Source organism: Glandiceps talaboti, chromosome 19 (genome assembly GCF_964340395.1).
Source record: "Glandiceps talaboti chromosome 19, keGlaTala1.1, whole genome shotgun sequence".
In the NCBI taxonomy this organism is placed as follows: Eukaryota; Metazoa; Hemichordata; class Enteropneusta; family Spengelidae; genus Glandiceps; species Glandiceps talaboti.
The window spans coordinates 13,922,806-13,946,671 of NC_135567.1; the positions used below are offsets into that span (position 1 = coordinate 13,922,806).

The following is a 23,866-nucleotide window of genomic DNA, read 5'->3' on the forward strand; positions in this document are numbered from 1 at the left end:
AAGACAGAAAGTAAAAAAATATTTTCAAATTGATTTGTGACAATACTATTCATTCTTGGAGTGTAGTGTAATCCCAGACATCATGCTTACACTAGGTCAAAGGTCAATACATTGAAACCATTCAGGCTTTGAACCAGCTAATGTGTGTGGGTTACCTAGCAACAGTAAATCAGTAAAATATTTGCATTATCAGACAATTTGTTGACTTCAAGTTTAATAGAATAATATTACTAAGTATTTAGGTTTAAAGGAGCATGTTGAATAAGAAGTAAAATTTAGGTGAGAAAAATTTTGTAAAAAAATTTTTGAAAGTTTTGGAAAATTTGTGAAAGTTTTTGTTCGAGCATAAACAACACATGTGCAATGTTCTGTCTAGGTTCATGAATTTAACCTCGTACACCAAAATTTACAATTAGCTCACCAAAGCATTCACCAAGTATCCACCATGGTTTCGTCAGTGTTTTCTGAAGTTACAACACATGCGTGACTTCAGCCAATTGTCCCAAAGTTGGTAATGTCCCCATCACGGTTCAAAGATGGTTGTAAAAAAAAACAGATGAAGCCATAGTGGATATCTGGTGAAAGCTTTGGTGAGATAATTGAAAATTTTGGTGCAATACGAAGTTAAATTAATGAACTTAAATACCTCTATTGCCTGTTATCCATAGTTGGATTGATTCTAGATTTTGTAATAAATTCATCAAAAAAAAAGAATTATCTGAAAGAAGTAATGTCGAAGGATTGAGATGGTACGGAACAAAATTTTACTAATTATGTGAGAAAGTTGGATTGAATTACAGGCCGAGTTATTGGACTGTGTGCTTGACAGCAATATTTTGATTTGTCACATGACACTAAATATTTGGTCTAAAAGTTATTGAATTCATAGAAATTATAATTTTAGCAGTTGGAACCTAAAAAATTGATGTTGGCCTTCAGTGTAAAATAATTTTGAGATTCGACAAAAAGTGTATGGAAAAAATTTTGTTCAAGTGAAATTGGCGGGAAGATTTTACTGAAGTTTGAAACTTTAATATTATTTAAGTTCAGTTATCAGTCCCAAAATGTTACTTTGTTGCTTTTTGCCAAATTCCAATTAATTTGAGATTCAACAAAAAGTAGTAGGAAATAGGTCTTTTATTCAAATTAAATTGGCGAGAAAATAGCACCAAGGTTGGAAACTTGATACAAGTTCTGTTACTTTGTTGCTTTTGTAATTGTTGGTTGCTACAAGTTAACTCTTTGTCAAGTGTGACCAATCGCCAAGGTTGCAACAGTAAACCATGAAATTAGATCATATGATTGCCATGGGGGAGTCAGATAAACAGACATAAAAAAGACAAACGTGTGACATCAACCGTGATCATAGAACGTGAATCTTAAAAATAGAATGTGTCATAACCAAGGCTGCGACAATAAATTATATAGTATGATTGCCATGGTCAAGATAGATAACAGACAAAAAAAAGAAAAATGTGTGATGTTGTGTGACGTCAACCATGCTTATATACGCCATGAATCTTGAAAATTTATGTATATGTCAACAACGAAGGCTGTGACAATAAACCATGAGATTACATGTATCATGCATGATTGTCATGGTCAAGATATAACTTCAGACATCAGACCGTGGACAAACGGAACCAGTTACAAACAGGGAAAGTAAACACCTGGATTGAATAAATAACACTTGGCTCAGCATGTTGGAACAACAGAGATTTGTATTAAACACCATGGTTTGATAAGAACAGTTTTATGGTCTCTTTATGTGTACATGAAATACCAGGGGAACTTGACATTCGTTTGTGAACTATTATGTAAAGTGGTCATAAAACTGTTCTTATCAAATGATGGAATGTAATACAAGTCTTTACTTCCAACATGCTGTGTCAAGTGTTATTAATCTAATCCAGTTGTTTACTTTCCCTATTTGTAACAGGTTCCGTTAGCCCACAGTCTGATGTCGCAGTTGTAGATAAACACAAAGGTGTGATGACAACCATGGTCATAAGATAAATGTTGAAAATTGAAACGTCTTCGTCTGACGATGATCAAGGTTGCGACGATACACCATGAAATTACTATTATGATTGCAATGGCCGTGATTTGATAAACACAAAAGTGCTGACGGCGACCATGACTGTGGTGACGTTCAAGTTTTGAAAGTATTTTTAACGACAACAAGCTGTGACATAAAGGGTAAAAAGACATTACTGGGATGACTGCCATTGCCATGACTGGATAAACACAAAAGTCTGTCGACAGCCATGACAGTGATGTCAAACTTTTAAAAGTACTTCTGACAGCACTACCAAGGCTGCGACAATAAAGCGTGAAAAGACATCATTCGAAGCACGTTCCATTCGCATATCAATCTCATTGCAGTCTAATAGTCTTGACCATTAGTGCATGTTACCGTGACGATACATTGTAGTGAAATTGACATATTATTGTAAAGTTTTTAAAGTGTCAATGTATGTGTTTGAAGAAACAAACAAGAGTCACGCCATGCGCATTTTACTGAAATTCAACTGTTGCCCCGTCAAAAGCGGTTTTCTGTAGTCGGAAGAAAAGAAACATGAGTTTCCTTTCACAAGTTCACTATAAGGTCACACTAGATGTTTCTTCTCAATTCTCAATTTTTCTCCGACTTACGGAAAGTGATTCTTAATTGAAATATTTGTAGTTATGAGCGGGTGGTTTGCTCGCATGTCCCCACAATCATCTCGTAAATTAGTTGTCTAAAAAAGTGCCGATCTAATTGCCGAAATTCCGCTAACCGTTTTAGAATGTTATTGTACTATTGTGCAGGTCTGCAAATAGAAACTGTCGTCTGAACCCATAATCATTTACATACCTTAGTCGAAATAGTCGACATAACAAACTGTTGTCATGGCAACTAGAGGACGTTAACCTGTAAATCAGACTGCTTGTTTGTGATATTGAGGGTAGTGAAGCAGAAAACCACTGGCCTTCACAATCAAAGGATGTCAGCTGGTATAGTGTCTCTTCCTAAAAGTTTTGTCGAATATTATAGGAGGAGATTTTGGGCAAATATTTCCATGTTTGGCATCTTTTAACTATATTTTCTTGCCACCATTTTATTTTGTAAACCATTTTATAGCTTTATTGTCTAAAATCAATTCTAATTTAAGTAAAAAGTTTCAAAAAATTTACAATTTTGGGGGAAATATTTTAATATTTATAGCCACTTTTAACTGTATTTTTTGCCACCATTTCATTGTATAAACTATTTAATAGCTTTATTGCCTAAAATGAATTCTAAATAAAAAGAAAATTTTTTTAAGCTTGAGAATTTTTGTGATTTGTAAATGTTGTTCGACACAAGGCTTTGTCTGTCTGTGTCTGTGTGAATGAGATATACATGTATTAGTTGAAAAATACATCTCATTGTAGATTTCTGCTTAGTACTGCATGTTGAGGTGTGAATTATTGTGTTCTCTAAAAAATGTATTTTGGCAGAATATTGTTATTTTTGCTCTTCGTGTTGTAAACATTGACATTAGTGCATTTATTTTATCATTTAGTAACTTCTTTCTGTACATTAATGTAGACTTTGAAAAAAAAAAATTCAAAATCTGAGAAAATTTGTTTAGTGAATTAAAATAACTTTTTGGCCCAAAATAATCAGAACATTTCATTCCTCCAATGTATTTTTCTGCAGGTTTATTTGTTTGATATTTGATTACTCAAAAGCCAACATTCAGCGGAATCAAATTTTTGTTGAAAAGTGAATTGCACAGTCAGCATTATGCTAACTAGTCATTTGTTACAGCCAATCAGATGTTAGAATTTTTGGAAGTCAATAAATTTACATATTAATCATGTCACACACCTGTTCTGTTTTGTTACAGTTACATCTGGCTGCACTGGCCTCTCTGAAAGGAGAAATAATCGAATTGACGAATCGGCTTCAACATGTGACAGCTGAGAGAGACTCCTTGGAGAGAAAATTTGTCAAAGCACAGGTAAAAACCACCTCCTCATTTAACCCTCTATTACTCCTACAGGGTTTGAATTTAGCCGTGGTCTTGGGGTTCAATGACCACTCTATTTTCATTGTGGACCACCAAATTCAATTTCAGCATGGCTCAAATGTAACTTTTGGGCTTGGAGGTCAAATTTATGTTCGTGAACTTTTTCAGCTAAAATTTTCCATTGACACCATTAGACTAGCAGACTACAACCTTACAAATTTTGTAGTCTAGTCGCAATGTTTGGCAGTCCATATGCCCTTGACTATACACTGCCAATGTTCACCCCTAATTTGCAATGGTAAACTTAAATTAAAATTAAATTGTATTTGCAGTGGTCCATGTCCTTACTATGTACAAGCTCAGTCCAAAGCTGCCATTCGTTGGGTTTGAATATGAAGATCTCTTTACTCCATGGATAGCCTCTAGATTAGAAGGACTCAAGTCACCGATAGCCTCTAGACTAACATTGCTGCAGTACTAAGTGAAAATTTGAAGAAGAAAAGTACAAATCGATTATTATTGTTGAGTGGTGTTTTTAGGGGTACTGATAAACTTTGATCAGAGAAACAAAATATTCAGATTCATTTTTTTTGTAAAAAATACTATTATTCGTAAACAAAATATTCAGATTTGAATCATTTTGTAAAAACAGTACTATTAGTTATCATCTTGGTCCCGGTTGGGATATTAGGCTGCCACCAACTTATAACCTGGTCCTCCAAGGTCAAGGGTCAAGGGTCGGGTGTGGTGCTAACAACTCCACCCTGTAAAACAACTTCTTGTCACAAAAACTGCAACAACTTGTCAAAACACAATGGAACTGTAATGTCAAGTATATCAAACACTTTTTTTCTCAAAAATGTAAAATTTTGAGTCACTCACTGATTCCATTTATCAACTTTACTGGTGATTGATGAAAGTACTCTATTGGAAATTTGGAACCGACATCCCCTTTCAAAATAATGGAATAACCCATCCATGCTAATGTGTGTGCCAATCTTTAATGTCTGCATGGTGGTAAGTTAGTTCACTAGACAAAATGTAGCAAAAAACTATTCATTTAATCTTGGTATCGTAAAGTGTAGAATATACAGGTTCTTATTGCTATCTCTGTTTTTGCATCAGACAGAGCCAGTGAACACTAACCTGCAGTGCGCTGTATATAGTGTAAATTAACAATGTAACACTGTACTACAACTTTTGTTTTGACAGGCGGAGAGGGCGCGTCTGATACGTGAACAAGACGAGCGGATTGAATCACAGGCACAGCGTTATGAAGACAGGATTATTGAACTTCATAGTGTGATCGCCGAGTTAAATAAAAAATTAGACAGGTCACAGGGAAATGTCATCAGGTAAGATAACATAGACCTTTTCAGTAATAGCGCCCTCTATGTGAATCACAGGCACAGAGTTACGAAGACAGGATTATTGAACTTCACTGGGATTGCTGAGTTAAATAAAAAATTATGTCACAGAGAAATGTCATCAAGTAGGACTGGATAGACCTTTTGGATGAATAGCGCCCTCAAGTGACAGTCTAGTAATGATGTCAAATTGACATGTTAATTTCATTGAGTGCCCCCAACGACAAGAGTAGAGAGAGAGAGATTTGAGTAACAGGTATAAGATTATTATCTCGATGAAAATATCATGTGACTTATTAGAACACCAAGTTATATTTTTGAACATCTGGTGAGGATTGGTTGATTCCATTTATTTGCAGGGAGGAAGATGAGTATTCTCACAGTGAGTCAACCCCTCCTAGCAATATTAGTCAGAGTGGAGGAAGCTGCAGTGCCAGTTGTCAAAATGGAAGTGATTCAGCCCCCTTAGGTAAGTCGTTATTTTAAAATACTAGTACCTTTATTTAAGGCACAAGAAAACTGTAAATAAAATGTGTGATGACTCCGGACACCTGAGATCTCAAGGTTGCTTGAAATTGATCCGATCTTGTTCTGCATGTACTACTATGTATAAGGCAAAATGTAAAAAAAAAAATATTTGTGTCCGACAATTTCAGAAAATAGGGTAGGTCGGTCAGAATTTTTATTTTATTTTAATTTTTTTTTTAAATTTTTAAATTTCTTTGACCACAAGATAAGATACTTGTCGGTCACAATAATTATGAGAGAATTTAAGGGGTGTAAATGAAGACAATTATAAGATAAGTAGACGAACAAGTTAGGCAGGCTACAGTCTAAAAAGACCTGGTTTCTCTCTGGAATATGATATTTTTAAAAAGTGACCACAGATGAGGCAAAGACATGAAGGTGTACACAGAAATAATAGAAGTAAATTGTTATCATTTTACCTTCTTGCATGCAAAAAAAATGTTAAGTCGGGGACTTAAATTACAGTCGGTCGGGTTATTGGAAACACAGTATTTCTTTTATGTGGCCCAACTTCAAACTGTCGTACGCTAGGTAGAGGTTAGGAGCACCTGAGTTAGGGTTGTATTCTTTAATGGGACTATTATCATCATCATTTATTTTGTAACATCAGGGATAATAAAACCATGACCTACAGAATTCAAGAAATCTGGAGGTCGGCCAGTTTCAAAAATTTTATGGAAACTTAAAATTTTATGACTTAATGAGCGTGTTCTCTCTTTATTGTTATACTGCAACTGTAGGCTACAGAGATGGGTATTGATGGTCCAAAATCATAAACATTGTGCACTAAAAATACCAGAATACTTTCTAAAACCCTGCAGAATCTGGACTCCAAAATAGGTCTCCTGAATTAGCTCTGAACTCATTCTGCATAAAGCATTGACCATACTATGTGTAATCTCAAACTGTCGTACGCTAGGTAGAGGGTAGGAGCACCTAAGGTTAATAGATCGTATGATTTAAAACCCTCCAGAATCACATTGTGCACTAAAAATACCAGAATACATTCTAAAACCCTCCAGAATCTGGAAACAAAAATAGGACTCCTGAAATAGCTCTGAATTCATTCGGCATGAGATTTCTTAGCTTTTATCGTACTATGTGTAACGTCAAACTGTCGTACGCTGGGTAGAGGGTAGGAGCACCTGAGTTAGGATTTCTACGTTTTAGTGGGTTTATTCATCAGTATTTATGTTGTAACTTTAGGGGTAATAAAACCATGACCTACAGAATTCAAGAAATTTGGAGGTCGGCCAGTTTTCAAAGTTTTTTATGGAAACTTAAAATTTTGATGACTTAATGAGCGTGTTCTGTCTTTATTGTTAAATTATAACTGTAAACTGCAGAGATAGATATTAATGGTCCAAAATCGTCAACATTGAATACTTTCTAAAACCCTTGAGAATCTGGACTCCAAAATAGGTCTTCTGAAATAGCTCTAAACTCAATCTGCATGGAATTTCTTAGCATTTACCATACTATGTGTAACCTCAAACTGTCGTACGCTACAGTTATGAGTACCTAAGTTAGGATTTCGACGTTTTAGTGGGGTTATTCATCAGGTTTTTTGCACACTTTAATTGGGATAATAGAATCATGACCTACACGACAGAAGTCAAGAAGTCTGGAGGTCGGCCAGTTTTCAAAGTTTTACGGAAATTAAAATTTTTTATGACTTAATGAGCGTGTTCCACCTGTATTGTTGAATTGTAACTGTAGGCTACTGAGGTGGACATTTATGGCCCAAAATCATCAACATCAAGTACTAAAAATGTCTGTTTTTTGTTCAAATTGAAAACATAAACTGAAAGTAAAAAAGTTATGGGTTCCGTAACGAGTTGCTAAAAGCAATCTTGTATTCCATTCCTGAGATTCTATTGAAAGTGACTTTGAATGCTGCAGCTTTGCAGGTTCGAGTCCCATCGCTGCCAATTGTTCACTGAGTGGCTAAAGTCCTTGGGCAAGATTTGAACCATGACTGTGCCTTAGTCAATCCTGCTGTGTAATTGGGGACCTGGTTGGATAGAGGTTGCTATGTAAATGCTTTAATCCTATGCGCTTATAAAGGCTGCAACGGATTGTATGCTCCCCAGGGAGTTGAGGAAGTAAATGGCCGTTGTGCCACTATAGATCCGTGCCAGGGGTAATAATTGTAAAGTGCTTTGAGCACAGAGTAGGAAAGTGCTATATTGTATATAAATACCAACATGATTATTAATGCTGTGCCTGGATTGTATGTAAATTAGAAAGGTCATCAAATAGGTCAAAGGTCATCAAGTAGGTCAAAGGCCAAAGTTCTCATGAAATAGGTTAAACGTCAATTCTCAGTTTTGGAGGTGGGAAATAACAGTATTTTGTCTCAAAATAAATCAAAGTTCTTTAAAACTTTGAGAAATTATAGAAAATGAATAAAAACTTTCAAAAATTTGTTGAAAACTTTAAAATAATTGTAATATTGTATGAAATAAGCACCATAATTTCAAAATATGAATTAATATTTAAAGAATATTCATCTATAATTTGCATTTTACTTTGAATTTAATGTTTGAACTTTGGAAGATTCCTTGCAAGAATGAATGTTAATGTTCATACGTATGTAGTTACAAATAAAAACTTCAAGTTGGAGTAAAAAAAAAATATTTGGAAGGGAATCAAAAATTTGTGCCACTCATCAGCTTCATCAAGGTATATTAGTGCCAGAAAATATCTTTTCTCTTTCTTTATCTCAGAATGTGTGAATATACTATGAATCTGAATTTTGGCAGAATTCTTTCTTTGAAAGTTGAGATTTTTTTCTTTTTCTTCTCAGAACATGTGAATGATTTGAATGCTGAACTATCCAGGGTTGTTGGAGAGTTGGAACATGTTGTTGATCACAGGAAGGTCAACGATTCCTACCAACATAATATTATGTCGGCCGACCAACATGTGCAGCAACTCACTACAGCCAGCCATCATGTAGAAGAACAAGCACTTCAAGTAAGTTTTGGTACATTTTTTCAAATTTTTTACATTTTTTCACAATTTTCTGGTTATCAAGGTGTGTTCATTAGTTGGTCTTCAAATACATGTTTCCAAATATGGCATATTTTTCTAAATATGGTTTTGGTACTGTAATTTCCAAATTTGGTATTGCTTCCAAATGTGGTCATCCAGCATGCCTTATGTTTCCAAATATGGAATAACTACCTAAATATGGTTTGAAAGTGATATCCATATTTGGTATTGTTTCCAAATATGCTCATATTTGGCATGTCTTGTATTTCCAAATATGGAATGATTGTCGAAGTATGGTTTTTATACTGTCATATCCATATTTGGTATTGCTTCCAAATATGGTCATCCAGTATGTCTTATATTTCCAAATTTGGAATAATTTCCTAAAAATGGTTTGATAGTTTAATATCCATATTTGGTGTTCCCAAATATGGGCATATTTCAGGAAAAGTTAATAACCATAATGACTAAATGTAGGAAGTATATTTCGTAGAACTAAACATATCAGCAGACGACAAATAAAATTGTGTTGACGCATTCAGTGAAGAGAAACTGTGCCAATATGAAAAAAAGATGAGTTTATAGATGCAAGGGATTAAGTTGTTTTGTGTCAGGATTTTTCGTGTCGATTAACTCACTTTGAAGCTTTGTAACTATTGTAGCGTAACCTTGGCCTCGACATCAAAGAGTTCACGGATTTAGAAAACAACAAAGACAACAACAGTGTCGGCAACAGAACAGGTACCCAAAAATGTTAAGTGGGCACACTTTGAAATGAGATATGGCTGTTTTAGACGGTCAATAAAATAGTAAAAAGAGAGAAAGAATGTTCAGAGGGAGCGGTAAATGTGACCAAAAAAATCCCGCTTTTTTTTAAGATAATGGAGAGGAAAACAAAGTTCAGAGAAAGGACAAACCTGAAAAACGGAATGGGAAAGGGAATGAATTCGGAGAAAAAACAAAGTTCAGAGAGAGGGCAATGTTAAAAAATAAAGGAATTCATGAGAAAAGAGGTTCAGAGCATACAAACAGGGGATGAATTTGTAGAAAAACTTTCCAAAACTTTTTTGGTGAAATTTTTCAACTGTGACACTTTAAAACCCAGATTTTGACATAAATGTATACGTAAGATTCAGTTTTATCATTCTAGTCTAAAATTGAATTGAGTTGTGCAAAATATTCAACTAAAATGTGACTTTTCTTCTAGTAAATTTGGCTGGGAAAATGTGGGGTTAAACCTATCAACATTCATACCATTTCAACCAAAATTTTGGCATATTTTTATAATTATCATTCATTTCTATGATTCTAGTCTAAAATTAAGTTAAAATGTGTCAAAAATTTGTAACAAAACTCAAATTTTTGGTCAAATTATTTTGGAATGGACAGTACTTAGTAGTGAAGAATTCCAACAAAAATTTTGACATACAGTTATAAATAACATTCATTTCTACTATACTAGTCTAAAATTAAATCAAAAGATGTTAAAATTTGTTGCAAAACAAATAAATTAGGTCAGCTTATTTAGCGGGAAAGTGCTTTGTAGTGAAGATGTGAACAAGAATGTCTGAATCTAGAGTCCAGGTGCTTTTAAAGTGAGTACTCTTTAAGAATGCTTAGATTTAGATGATGAAAAGTTGCTGCTTTCATTACACAAACTAAAAGGACTTTTGTGGTATCTTGGATGAATAGTTTTCATGATTGGAAAATAGTGACAGTGTGGCTGAGATTAACTGATTGTTGAGGTGTAACAGCGTGTAAGTTTTGGAATAGTTGTTGAGTAAACAGCTCTAGGCAACATGAAGTCAACCAAGACATCGTCAGGTCAAGTGTATCTGTAGGAATTCCACTCGGTAGAATACATTGTATACACAGCTGGTGATATATATACTAAATTCAATTTTTGTGTTTTCACTAAAATTTATGTCCAAAAATTCAAACATTTTTTCAAATTTTACAAATGTACAAAATTTATTTTGGATTCAAACAATAAATACTCCGAAGAGTATGCATAATATGTACAAGATTTTATTACAAATTTTTCTTCTGTCTGCAAAACTCAAAACATTTTTCCACGTCTGATAATTGTTCCAGTTTATTTTGAATTCAAACAATCAATAGCCTGAAGAATATGCACAGCTTGTAGTAATAGATACAAAATTTAATAATATGTTTTCCCGCTAAAATTTTTTTTGCAAAAATTCTAACATTTCTTCAAATTTATTTTGGATTCAAACAATCACTTCTTCACTAATAATCACATGTCATATTGGAAAACTTTTTAACGACAGATTTCCCTCCAAAAATTATAAAAACAGAACCCCAACATATTGATACATTTTGAATGCATTTTGAGCAAGTTTTACACTATGTATTTAAAAGACACTCATAGTATTCTACTTACTGACGCATACTTAACTATCACTTACAATTAAAGTGGCCATATGGATGAGAATTTGGTATTTATTTTGGATTTTTATTTGATAAAACAGCTTCACTATGTTTTTCTACTTGAAAAAATAAAGCGAAAGAGCATATACCAAGTCCATGTTCATAACTCAATACATTGCAAAAAGATGCAAACAGTGTAAAAAGTTTGTTATTGTACGTACAATAACAAACATTTTATACATTGTTTAATGTTTTACATTTTATTGAGTTGCGAACGTGGACTTTGTATATGTTATTTCACATTATTTTTTCTAGTAGAAAAACATAGTGAAGCTATTTTATCAAATACAATTCCAGAATAAATATCAAATTCTCATCCATATGGCCACTTTAATTGGTATCAGGATATAACATATAAACAATCCGATGACATCATTTATCATGTATCAAAAAATGTTGAAGAATCCATACTAGGCAATCAACTGTTCTCAAAATGCCAGAAGTAAGGTATACATCAACATTAACATATTATACTAGAATAGTTTAGTCAAAGTTTTATGTAAGTATTTTCACTGGAGTAAAGAGTTTATAAACTCAGTTTGTGCCATGGTAACCACTCAGTCAAGTCCTAATACTACATACTTAGTTTTGATAACAAAAATTTAAAAACAAACTCAAACTTGAACTGGACTACAAAATTAATGGCCGTCACAGAATTCACTGTGTTGTTTGACATGCAGTGATTGATGTTCAAAATACAGTAATCCAGACCTTGAACTTGATGGTTGTGGGGTTACTAGTAGTCTAGAGGCCAACGTGGTCTTTAAACCACCAATGTGATCTGTAAACTTCAAGAGTGGAGGTGTAAATCGTAACGATTCCGTATAGGGAGTGTAAATTGTAACGACTCCATATGGGAACTAGACTAGGATAGATTTCTTTGTTGATTCACTTCAATCAAAACGTTTGAAAGGAAGAAGTACTTGTTACTATGACAACCAGAGAATGAATTGTTAGATAGTACCTCAGGGTTGAACAGTGGTGTTAATGCAACAGACTTGTGGACTGTGTTACTAAACGTCTTAAGGAGTTACAAAATGTCTCCAAGGACAAACAGAACACTGTTACTTAGAATTGTTATATTACCTTCAAGGCTTGGGATGTCACAGGTGTTCAGACTTCACATTTTGACAGGATAATATAGTTAGTATGGAATACTATACCCTGTCTGTAGAGATGACAATTGGATTAAGTCTACTTTATATAGAGATACCTAGGGCAGAACAGGTGTGTACTAGTATTAGAGTGATGACGTTAGTATACCAGACACAGATTGTAGACAGACAAACAGATGGACATGCATACACATTGTAGATACACATACATACACACATATACACTTACATACATACATACATACATACATACATACATACATACATACATACATACATGTACACATACATACATACATACATACATACATACATACATACATACATACATACATACATACATACATACATACATACATACATACACCAATGAACACAACCATATCAAACTCCAGTTCTGAGACAACAACCAATGAAAACAATCGTATCAGACCACAGTTGAACTATTGTCACTTAGAAACAGAGATTAAGAAACAGATGTTGATTGGTTTTCACTACCTCCGTCAATTAACCAAGTTAGCTTTTATTGAAACAGTCAGGGTTCTACTTCATTGTGCTGACTACTTATCTGACCACACTGTCACTAGAAAAGACATTGTACTTCACAAAACAGACAAATTTACTTCAGAAGTCCCCCATGAATGTAGTATAAATACCTTTAAGAACGTACAATGTTGAATGCCCTTTGTACCCTAAGAAAAGAAAATCTCAGCTTTGGCCATTCCAATCTAAGCATTTGTTTCTTTAACAAATAGCTGTATTTTTGTACCACTGAAAATTTATTTTAATCCACTGCCAAAATTTAGCATGAAATTACAATTGTGGAAAAATTTAGTTATATCAAAGTTAGGCTGTTTCAATCTAAACATTTGTTTCTCTAACAAATAGCTGATTTTTTTTACCACCAAAAAATTTATTTCTCGAGTAGATTTATTTTTTGCATCGTCAAAATTTTCAGTGAAATTACAAATATGGAAAAACGTTGAGGTTTGGCCATTTCAATCTGTTCATTTGTTTCTCAATCAAATTGCTTTATTATTCTACCACTGTTACTGCCTTAATAGTTAACATTTGGAACATAATTACAAAAATGGAAGATAAAAAATAGTAAATAAATTGGCCAAATTTGATAACAGATTCAGACAACACAATCAATTGTAAATCAGTATATAGTAGTAGAAATACAAAACCAGTAACAAATGAAGAAAATATATTATTAACACTTTGATGTATTTTTAATGCCGTGTATTTTTTAGGGAAAATTCGTCAATTTCTCGATTTGATGACAATGTTTAGAGATATTTTGCATTCAGGGGTACAAAACATTCCAGTGAAAGTAAAATCAATTATCAGATGAGAAACGAAAATGGCTAGTCCCTAAAGTAGAGCTGTAAATTGTAACGATACTGTAGAGGGACTAGATCTGTTTCTATAGTGATGTCAAATCTAGAACTGTTTCTATAGCAATGTCAAATCTAGATCTGTTTCTATAGCGACGTCAAATCTAGATCTGTTTCTATAGTGACGTCAAATCTAGAGATAAGATTTTGTTCTTTACCGTCTGTTATTAACCTGATCAAAGTCAATCTAGACGTATTAATTTTGATTGTTGAAAGGTGTTCTTAAACAAGACTTTTCTTTAATATGGCTATCTCAATTATTTAGTTTATGAGCACTTCTCCATTACTTGACAACATTTATCCATCCTGTAATTAATGCAATAAAAGTCTATTTATTTTGATAAAATTGCCATAAAACAATAATTATCTTTTTTTATGGCTTCAATTTATCACTTTATACCCTCCCTGCTAAAAAGAATTACCATTTAAAATCATAACTGACTGCACTATTCTGTCTGTAATTAACACATCAAAATCATGATCTCTTCTGATTAAGTTGACGGTAAACAATAGTTTTTTTCTGTATGGCTTCAATCTCTCCGTTTATGTGCTCGTCTATTCTGTTACACTGTACAACGATTTCCGTTTGATTACATTCCGTGATTAAACTATAATAGTCCGTATATTGTCGTTGATATTTACCGAGTTTCGTGCCAACTTTTCATTGTGGACACAAAACGTCTGCATGCTAGCATCTAGTTCTTCTTCTGCTCCTTAGTCTACCAGCATGATATCGTAAACACACTCAGTGTCGTTTCTTTTCTGCTGTGCGAGAACCGCTGCCTTGTACCAAAACACGAAACAATGAGGAAACCGTCATTGCTGTATTATTCCCAGGAGTTCTCGCAATTATTGGATCGTAATTTCTGGTATCGTCTAAGATCTGCAACCGTCAGTGACTTCAAAGTTTCTAATTTGTGACAGCCAAAAAATTTCCTCTGTACATTTTCTGTGATGTCTGATCTGCCTTGCATCAAAACAACAGTAGTGTCGATGCTGTACATTTCAGCATAGAACCGACTCTCTATTAATTCGTCACAGCTGACAGTGAGATTGTACCACGATGGAACACGGGGACGTTTTCTACATATTTCAACCAATGAAGGTGATTGCGTGATTAACAACGTAATGCGATAAATTAGGATTAATGCGACAAATTAATGCACGATAGACATATTAATGCGTATTGTTCTGAAACGTTCATCAGGTGTTCAGTCCGTCCGATTGTGGTTCTTGTAATGGTTAAACAAGATCTAATGCTTAATCACAAAGTGCCTTCAAACCAAAGATAAATATATTTGGGTTCCAAAGTTATTACACAGTTCAACTTTAAAGTACCACCTGGCAGTTCAAAAACATTGTTTCAATATTAGTTCAGAAGTAACAGTTACACTGCAAACTTGCAAACACTAATTTGTCAACTGTTCATTTCAAGACAGTGTAAATGGTCTGTTTATTTAGTTAAAATTTACTTTCACTTTTAGAGGACTTTAAAGTGTTACATGTATTTACATTTGCCTTATTTAGATTTGAAGTTGTTACATTGTATCTTTTTAATCTTTTAAATAGCTACGTTGTTTGTCATGCATAAAATAAGTGTTTTGTTTGTAAACATTGAAACAATGTAACAAAACATCAGGCAGTATAATTTACTTGTTCATGCCATGATTTACAGTGAATTTCACAATACTGTTCAGCTTTTCTGTTTGATACAACCACACAGAATCCAATAAGAAACTGGACATGCTACACTTTAAGATAGCAAGATTGAATGAGTACAGTTTCTTGCTACATTTTGTCGAAGTGAAATGTACTATATATGCCACCATACAGACATCAAATGAACAATGCAAAGGAAATTTTACATGCCCTTCATGCCATGGAGTGTTTAATACCAAGAAAAACATTCTATTCACTAGATTGTTCAAATCTATTTTGGCGGGAAAATTTTTGACATGAAATAATTTTGACAACAAAATCCATTTTAGTTGGAAAAGATGTTAGTTCAGTTCTAGTCATTAGATTGAAATGATAAAAGGCTGCTGGTTCAAATAAATTTTGGCGGCAAAAACTTTGGCATTAGATATTTCAGACAATTTTGGTGGGAAAATTAGTATCAAAGATTTAGATAACAAATTGTGTTTCTGCATGAAAAATTTTGACATTAAAGAATTTTAAACAAATCCCTTTTGGCAAAGAGAAATTGATATTGATTTAGGAAACAAAGGCATATTTCAAAGTGTGGAGAAATTTCAATAACTTCAATTTTTCAGGGCGAAATTCTACCTAAGTGAAACAATAATAGAAAATTTATTCTGGCATAGAAATTTGGAGGGAAAATTTGGCATTTTTGGTTTAATGGGAATTTTTGTCTTTTTTGTCGACAGGCTGTGAAAGAAGTGGAGTCGTTACAATTTGAAATGTCGCCCTCACCTCCAAATGGAACCGTAGATATATCATGTTGTGGATGTGAATACCAACAAGGCACATTACAACATGAATATAGTCTGCTCCGAGAAGAAAATGAAAATTTGAATTCAACTGTCTGCCAACAAGAAGAAGACATTAGTAAACTTAAAAATAGTATTATTGGAGTCCGAGACGAAAGAGAAAGACTTCGAAGAAAGGTATGTTGATAAAAAATTTGATTTCCAATTTTTTTTTTCAGCGACAAACTTGAAAATCGAACTCTGTCCATTAGTCATCAGATGTACATTTCCATGTGAGATATTTTTTGTTTGCTGAAAAACTAATATCTGACCTTTTACCCCTGACCTTTAACCTCTGACATAGTGATGTCATTGATGAAAATTTACTTATTTATAGAACTCTGTTTTTATCTGAACTTGTAAAATTACAGAAAAAGAATTTTAATCTTTTGCAGACGGCAAAAAGTGAATAAATGGAGAATAAAATAAACCACAAAATTTCAAAAGACAAAGGTTGAAGACAAAAAGATCAGTTTCAAAGGGGTATAAATAGTCATATTTACACTTGAGTGTGAGGTGGGCATAGAGGGCGCTATTCGTATCCGATGTGTAATGTGCCAATAGGGGGCGCTGTTTATGTTGCATTTGTATTGTGCAGAGATGTGGTCTCCTACATTTACAATTAAAGGAACAGGAAAAGGATGAATTGTATATTACCATAGCAACCATAATTATTGCATTCAATGTATTTATTCCTACTTTCGTGTCTTTTTCAGGTACGTGAGTTACAATCAAAAATCCAAAGTTTAGAAACAATAAACGCGAGTACAAAAACAAGTACAAGTAGCAGTAAACAAACGCAAGCATCGCAGATCTTAATGCAGGGCGTCAAATCAGGATCGATGCCACCAAACTCGCGACAAGGCCCGATCAATCCAAGTACAGGTGAAATCAGCGCATCAAGTAGCGACGCACGAAGCGATTTACCAATCGCAAAAGTTGCCGAGAGACGAAAACTGAAACCAACAGGATCGGAAAGTAACAAGCCAACAGGAGAAAGACCAGTACTTGGTCAAGATCTTCTGAATGTGGGGGTGAGTACAATACATGGAACAACCCATGCATATTATTTGCATAAATTAAGGATATAGTCTGCTCAATCAAGTGCCCTTCAACCTGAATATTTTCATCACCAGAAAAATTTTAAATTTCATCTGCAACTTTTTCCCAGAGACTAAATTTTTTGTACATTGGCGAGTGTGGAGATAGCGCAAAGGCATATGAACAACTTCACATTTTCACCTTCTTTTCTTTTCACCTGTGTGAAATCAGAAAACTTTAATACACAAGTTCTCTTTCTCTTTCCACTTTTGATTAAGAAACAGACATGTTCCAAACAAATCACTTGTCCTTCTTGACTGTCTAACTGGATCTGGCAGAATGAAGTGTTGAGTAACCATTTCTTGCGAGACTTCACAATTTTTGCAAATTTATTATTTTATTGTGGAATACGTAAAAAAAAGTTTCGGGTCAGCGTGAAAAACTAGGTAGGGTAGGGTTGGGTAGCCGGAACCAAACAATTTTTTATAGTTACTTTTTGTTACAGTTTGACGATATTTTCTTATAACATTTTCATTTCATTTTGCAGGTTACAAACACAAAAGTGGCTGAACACTTGGTGCATACTTTACAGGATTGTTCCAATGTACAGGAAATCTTCCAGACGCTGTATTCCCATGGATCGGCTATCTCCGAAGGCAGAATCCGGGAATTTGAAGTAGAAATGGAGAGACTGAATAGCAAAATTGAAAATTTGAAATCACAAAATGACTTGTTACAATTAACATTAGAAGAGAGCAAAGCAAATGCGGACAGATTAACGATTCTAGTCGGAAAATACGAAAGTAATAATACGGCGTTACAAATGGCCGTTAATTATAGCGATCAGTGTATCGAAGCTTACGACGTTTTGTTGACACTTATGGAGAGTGAACAGCAGGTGTTGCTAGGCAACTGTCGGGCAGCCGGACTTGCTAATATGGGTAAGTACGAGTCTTATTTAATTGTTGTGAATCAGAGAAACAAACTTTTTGATTTAATTCTAAAGTGGTCATATAGATGAGGTTTGGTATTTATTTTTGATTTTCAATTTATAAAACAATTTTATCATAGCTTCCTACTTGAAAAATCAATGTGAAACAACATATGCCAAGTCCTTGTTTGTAAACTCAGTTCATTTCAAAAAGCTAAAAAAAATATGTAAAATTTTTGTTGTTGTACGTACAATAACAAATATATTACATACTTTATTAATCTTTTGCAATGTATTAGCATATTAACATAAAAATGGCAGATAATTAGCATATTAACACAAACATGGCAGATAATTAGCATATTAACACAAACATGGCAGGTAATTTGAATATACGTTACAGATGTCAAACTTGAACCATGCCTACATTTTACAAACAGAACAGAATTTTCTGCTTCAATGCACACTCAGTCAAATAAAACAACAATTTTACAAACATATTTCTCAAAAATACTTCCTTCTGAAGTGATTTGAGACTAAATAACCTAGAAATGACAAATATTGAAAATCGTTCATCTCCTAGAAATAATCAGAACATGCCGAGAAACTCAACAAATGAAACAAATAGTAACGAATGATCTTTGACCCATTAACCTTTGACCTCACTATGTAACAGGTGACCAATCATTAGGGGATGAGCAAGAGGAAACCACGGCGATGCTAAAACGTGTCCATGACAACCGGAAGGCTGCCGAAAATATGGCGAAGTCGTTACTACAACGTCTAGACCGTAGCTGTGGTAGTATGGTGTGTCATGTACCAGGGTGTACAATACAACCTTGGGAAGACTTGTCATCACATAGTCATACAAGGTAAATATAATTTTAACATAGCATACCCTCCCTCTCTCCCCACCCCCACCCCCACCCCCACCCCCACCCCAAGGGAAAATGTACTTTCCTTCCATTCAACTTAAAAAAACATGAAAACAGTATGAATTTTTTTCTTGACCAATCAGTACTATGTTTACAGAATTATGTAGTTTGTGTGCAACAATTGTCCAATCAGGTGCCAGCATATTATGTATGCAAATATATGCACAAAACATGATTCAGTGTAGCCAATCAGCTTCCAACATCATGTATTCAATATGGAGTCTCCGTATACCAATCCACTGACTTGGTTTTCAATTATGAATCATATTTCGTCAGAAAATTCATATATTTTTTTCTGATTTTCTTACAAAATTCATATGTTTTTCTGATTTTCTTAATCAGTACGACAAGTTCAACAGCAAGTAGTTGTGACACGGAGTTCACGCGAGAAGATGAACAGAGATTGAGAGATTACATTCAGCAATTGAAGAACGACAGAGCAGCGGTTCGTCTCACAATGATGGAGTTAGAAAGTGTACATATAGACCCACTGAGTCATGACATCACAACACGAATTGACAGCCAGAGATTGGATCTTGAGAACGCAGTACTCATGCAGGAACTTAACGCTGTCAAGGTAAATTTTTCGTGAAAGATGTCACCATAGAAATGAAACAGTAACAATCCCAAGGGTGTAAGGTTGCCATGGTAACAATATTTTCATTAGATGTTTATACAGAAAGTGTTGCCGCTGTCATATTTTGTTGAAGCCTATGTACATGGGTATACTGAAAGTGTTGTCATGGTAACATTACTTTTAATGCTACATGTTTATACTAAAGTGTTGCCATGATAACATACTTTTAGTTGCCATGGTAACATTTTCAGTGCTACATGCTTTATACCAAGTGTTGTCTTGGTAACAATTTTGTATCAATGCTGCATGTTTGTACTGAACTTAGTGTTGTCATGGTAATGCATTTTACCAAAGCAACATCTTTACTCAAAATTTGAAATAAATTTTAAATCTTAAAAAAATAATTCATTTTTTTGTGTGTATGTTCTTACAACAGGAAGAGAAAGCTGAATTAAAAGCACAGAACTACCTCTTAGAGAAAGAAAAGAAGGCTATTGAACTTAAACTGAGTACTAGGGAGGCTCAAGAACAAGCCTACCTAGTACACATTGAACACTTAAAGTCAGAAGTTAAAGAAAAAGAACTATTTCAAAGAAAAAAGGGTGATACCATTCCAGGACAGGTAAGACAATACTTTTACTTTCTGATGTAGTGTTTTGGGTGATACCATTTCAGGACAGATAAGGCAATATGTAGTGTAGTGTTTAGGGTGATACCATTTTAGGACAGGTAACGCAATAAGTAGTTTAGTGTGATACCATTCCAGGGCAAGTAAGGCAATTCATAGTGTAGTGTTTAGGGTGATACCATTTTAGGACAGGTAAGGCAATTGATAGTGTAGTGTTTAGGGTGATACCATTTTAGGACAGGTAAGGCAATACGTAGTTTAGTGTGATACCATTCCAGGGCAAGTAAGGCAATTCATAGTGTAGTGTTTAGGGTGATACCATTCCAGAAGTAGTGTAGTGTTCCCCTCACACTGTAATATAATTGTAAGCTGCTCAGTGAAGTCACCCTTGGGTAGATCTCTCTACATTTGAGACTTAGTGTAGAGAATGTCAATATGACAATATGACAGTGGCAGTCAAGGTTTCGGCTTACTAAGATAGATGCAAACAAAAAATATTGTTGCGACAGGTTTATATAAGCCATTGGTTTAATTGTAGTCTTGGTATAGTACCATTTGTGATAACAAATTTTTCAAGAAGTTCTGTACTACCTTGATTTTATCCGTACAACAAAAGACCCACTATCACTCATTTGTGTAATCTTCCACATTGAAAAACAATAGATTTAGTTTGTGTCTTTTCTAAGTAAACTGAAACTTCAAGTACCACTGCAATATTTATTATTTACATTCATTTTTGTTGCCACATTCACAGGAAATTTTTCTAACATACAGCAAAACTGACTACTAGTGCAAAAAAAAAAATAAATAAATAAAATCTTGATATGTTTTTGTACAATACTACAGAACATGTACAAAAATGTAGAATTATTTTCAATAATTATTCTATACGGTTTATCCGCCATGACTTTTTTTACAAAAAAAAAATTCAGAAAAAAATGAACCTTTGATGTCAGAATATTGGTTAAAAAACTTTTAGGTTTATTAAAAAAAATGTCTAAGATCAGGATAAATTGTTTGCTTGTGGTATGGTAGTGCAGATGTGACAGGTCAAAGTGCATGGGTTAAATAAAGGTCGGTGTTATTTTTTCCAGGATGGTTCAAGCCCAGGTGCTATGACAACCACTCCATCCATCACGTTAGCTGAACTCAGTAACTATGAGCTAGGTGACGTCGAGTCTGATCCCAGCATGCCACGGGATCTCACCGAGGCTCACAAACGGGAGAAGAAACTTAAAATGAGAATACATGAGTTGGTCGCAACGTTGGAAAAGTTACAGAAGAATTCTGAGCTTAGGCATCAACAGTCAGCTGAGTTTGTGTCAGATTTAAAACGGGCAAATAGGTGAGTTGTCTCTCATTCAAAATCCTGGGTGAGTCGAGGATAAAATCGATTTACGATCCATTAGCTAGAATGTTCACGTTGGTGGCGCTGTACTGCACCAGCTTTCGCAGTAGGTGACATTGACATTTTAGTTAACGAATCACAAACCATTTTTATCCTGAACTCACCTCCTATGTCAATATGAAACATGGATGCCAATTGGCCGATTCATGCCTTTATCTGTTAGTTACAGTGTTATTAACCAATCAGTATGTGTTTATTGTTCATTATGGCCTGCCAAATACAGTATCTCACAGCTGATAGGATGATTGGAACTTTAAAAAAAAAAAAAACAAAGAGGCTGGTTTCATCTTAGCTTCATTTATTTTTGCTTCAAGACCAAGAAAAGTCCTTTCCATCAATTTTTGGATCAGCTGACCTCTCAAATGAAAACAAACAATTTTATAAATATGGCTTAGAAGTGGTCTTCTGTACTTAGGGGCAAGGCATTCCAGAAAAATAATAAGGAACTCATAATCTCTGTAAACCATAACTTTAGTGTTTTATGGGTTGCATTACTTGAGGAAAGTATTTACCAGCAATGAACTCATAATAGTATTAATCAGCTGTTTATGTGTCATATTTCAAAGTTCAATCAAAACAAGCATAATATTTCAATCAAGTTCGGTTTCATAAAATGAGAACCTGCACACCATGTTCTGGTTATGCAAAGTTCCAGATTTGGCAGTGGCATAAATTTGTGGAAAAAGAACTCGAGTGAGAACTACCCCAAAATGATGGTAAAACTTAGTGTCAGTTCCATACTACGATATTCAACCATTATGGCCTTTGCACCTGCAAGTGAAATGAAAATTTGAGTTGTAAAATATTTTTGTTTGAGTTGTAAAACGTTTTTGTTTTTTTCGTTGACAGTGCATTAGTGACGGCGTATGAAAAGGCCAAGAAAAAACATCAAAGTAGACTGAAAAAATTGGAAGCCCAGATGATGGCTATGGTAGAGAGACATGAAACACAGGTAAAATATTATGTATGTCAGTGAGTCAGGAGATTTTTTAGAATAAAAAAGCTGTTCAACCTACCTATATTTTGGGGGGCAATATAACCTCATGTGGCCTTCACATGTCAGTAAAATTTACGACGATGGGAGGGGAGATGAGAAGTCATTGGGCCATCAAAATTCCGATAGTCTTTTACCAAGTGCACATCCACAAAATCTCTTTCTAAAATAATTCTGGAGTTTCATTTAGCAGGAGAGCTAAAAAATTTGTTTAACTGTTCGAAATTGTGTACTTTTCCTGACTGTAGAACTGATGGAAGTCGATTGCCATACATAAAATCAAAATGACTGAATAAGTACAATATAAACTCAACCTGAAATGTTTTGCCATCATTGTCCACATTGTAAAAAAAAAATCGACCTACCTACCCCAAAGTGATAGTTGAACAGCTTTTCTATTTTTTCTGGCCGAAGGGTCATAATATGTCAAGAAAATAAACATCAAATTGCCAGTCGTGAGCTCACCCTGAAAATAGAAGAATAAATTAGTTATCCTAAAGATAACCTGACGCATCAAAGGAAAAATGTACTAAAGTCATGAAAATGTCTCTATTTCCTGGAGTGGCTAGCCTGAAAGATACAGCTATTCCTTTCACTTATATAATGCGCACTCTCATACCTGAATGAGGTCTGAAGCATCAAAGGGAACAATGTACTACTGCCCACTGATGTCAAATAGCTTGTAATCTTTTGGATTCTAAGTATGTATAGTCTGTCAACATCCATGTAAATTGAAATGACCCAACAGAAGAAATATAAAATTGGTTTTGTAGTTTTAGTAGTCTCTTGGTTTAGTTTAAACAGCTCTTGAGATTTGAGCATTTCACACAAGATTACCATAATCATCATGTAGCCTAGTCTTGACCTTTGACCTTTTTACTGACATATGCAAATTATTAATTGTCAATGACATCACAGTTCATTATTTTAGTAGTTTTCTTTTGTAGATTATGAAATAGTAGTGGGGTGGGGGGGGGGTGTCTGGAAATTTTGATCAGACACTCATT

At 34.2% G+C, this 23,866-nt stretch overlaps 1 protein-coding gene across 4 annotated transcripts in view; it reads left to right on the plus strand.

The window, feature by feature from the left end:
* The window catches only part of LOC144450319 (colorectal mutant cancer protein-like), a 234,225-nt gene that overhangs the window by 207,815 nt on the left and 2,544 nt on the right, over positions 1–23,866 (plus strand). For all 4 annotated transcript variants that reach the window (XM_078140917.1, XM_078140918.1, XM_078140919.1 and 1 more), the window contains 12 exons: positions 3,876–3,989; positions 5,211–5,353; positions 5,725–5,834; positions 8,703–8,872; positions 16,244–16,483; positions 17,062–17,379; positions 17,934–18,327; positions 18,994–19,189; positions 19,595–19,829; positions 20,266–20,451; positions 21,552–21,802; positions 22,715–22,817. In XM_078140917.1, coding sequence (XP_077997043.1) covers positions 3,876–3,989; positions 5,211–5,353; positions 5,725–5,834; positions 8,703–8,872; positions 16,244–16,483; positions 17,062–17,379; positions 17,934–18,327; positions 18,994–19,189; positions 19,595–19,829; positions 20,266–20,451; positions 21,552–21,802; positions 22,715–22,817 — 2,460 coding nt within the window. The remainder of the gene's footprint in view (positions 1–3,875; positions 3,990–5,210; positions 5,354–5,724; positions 5,835–8,702; positions 8,873–16,243; positions 16,484–17,061; positions 17,380–17,933; positions 18,328–18,993; positions 19,190–19,594; positions 19,830–20,265; positions 20,452–21,551; positions 21,803–22,714; positions 22,818–23,866) is intronic.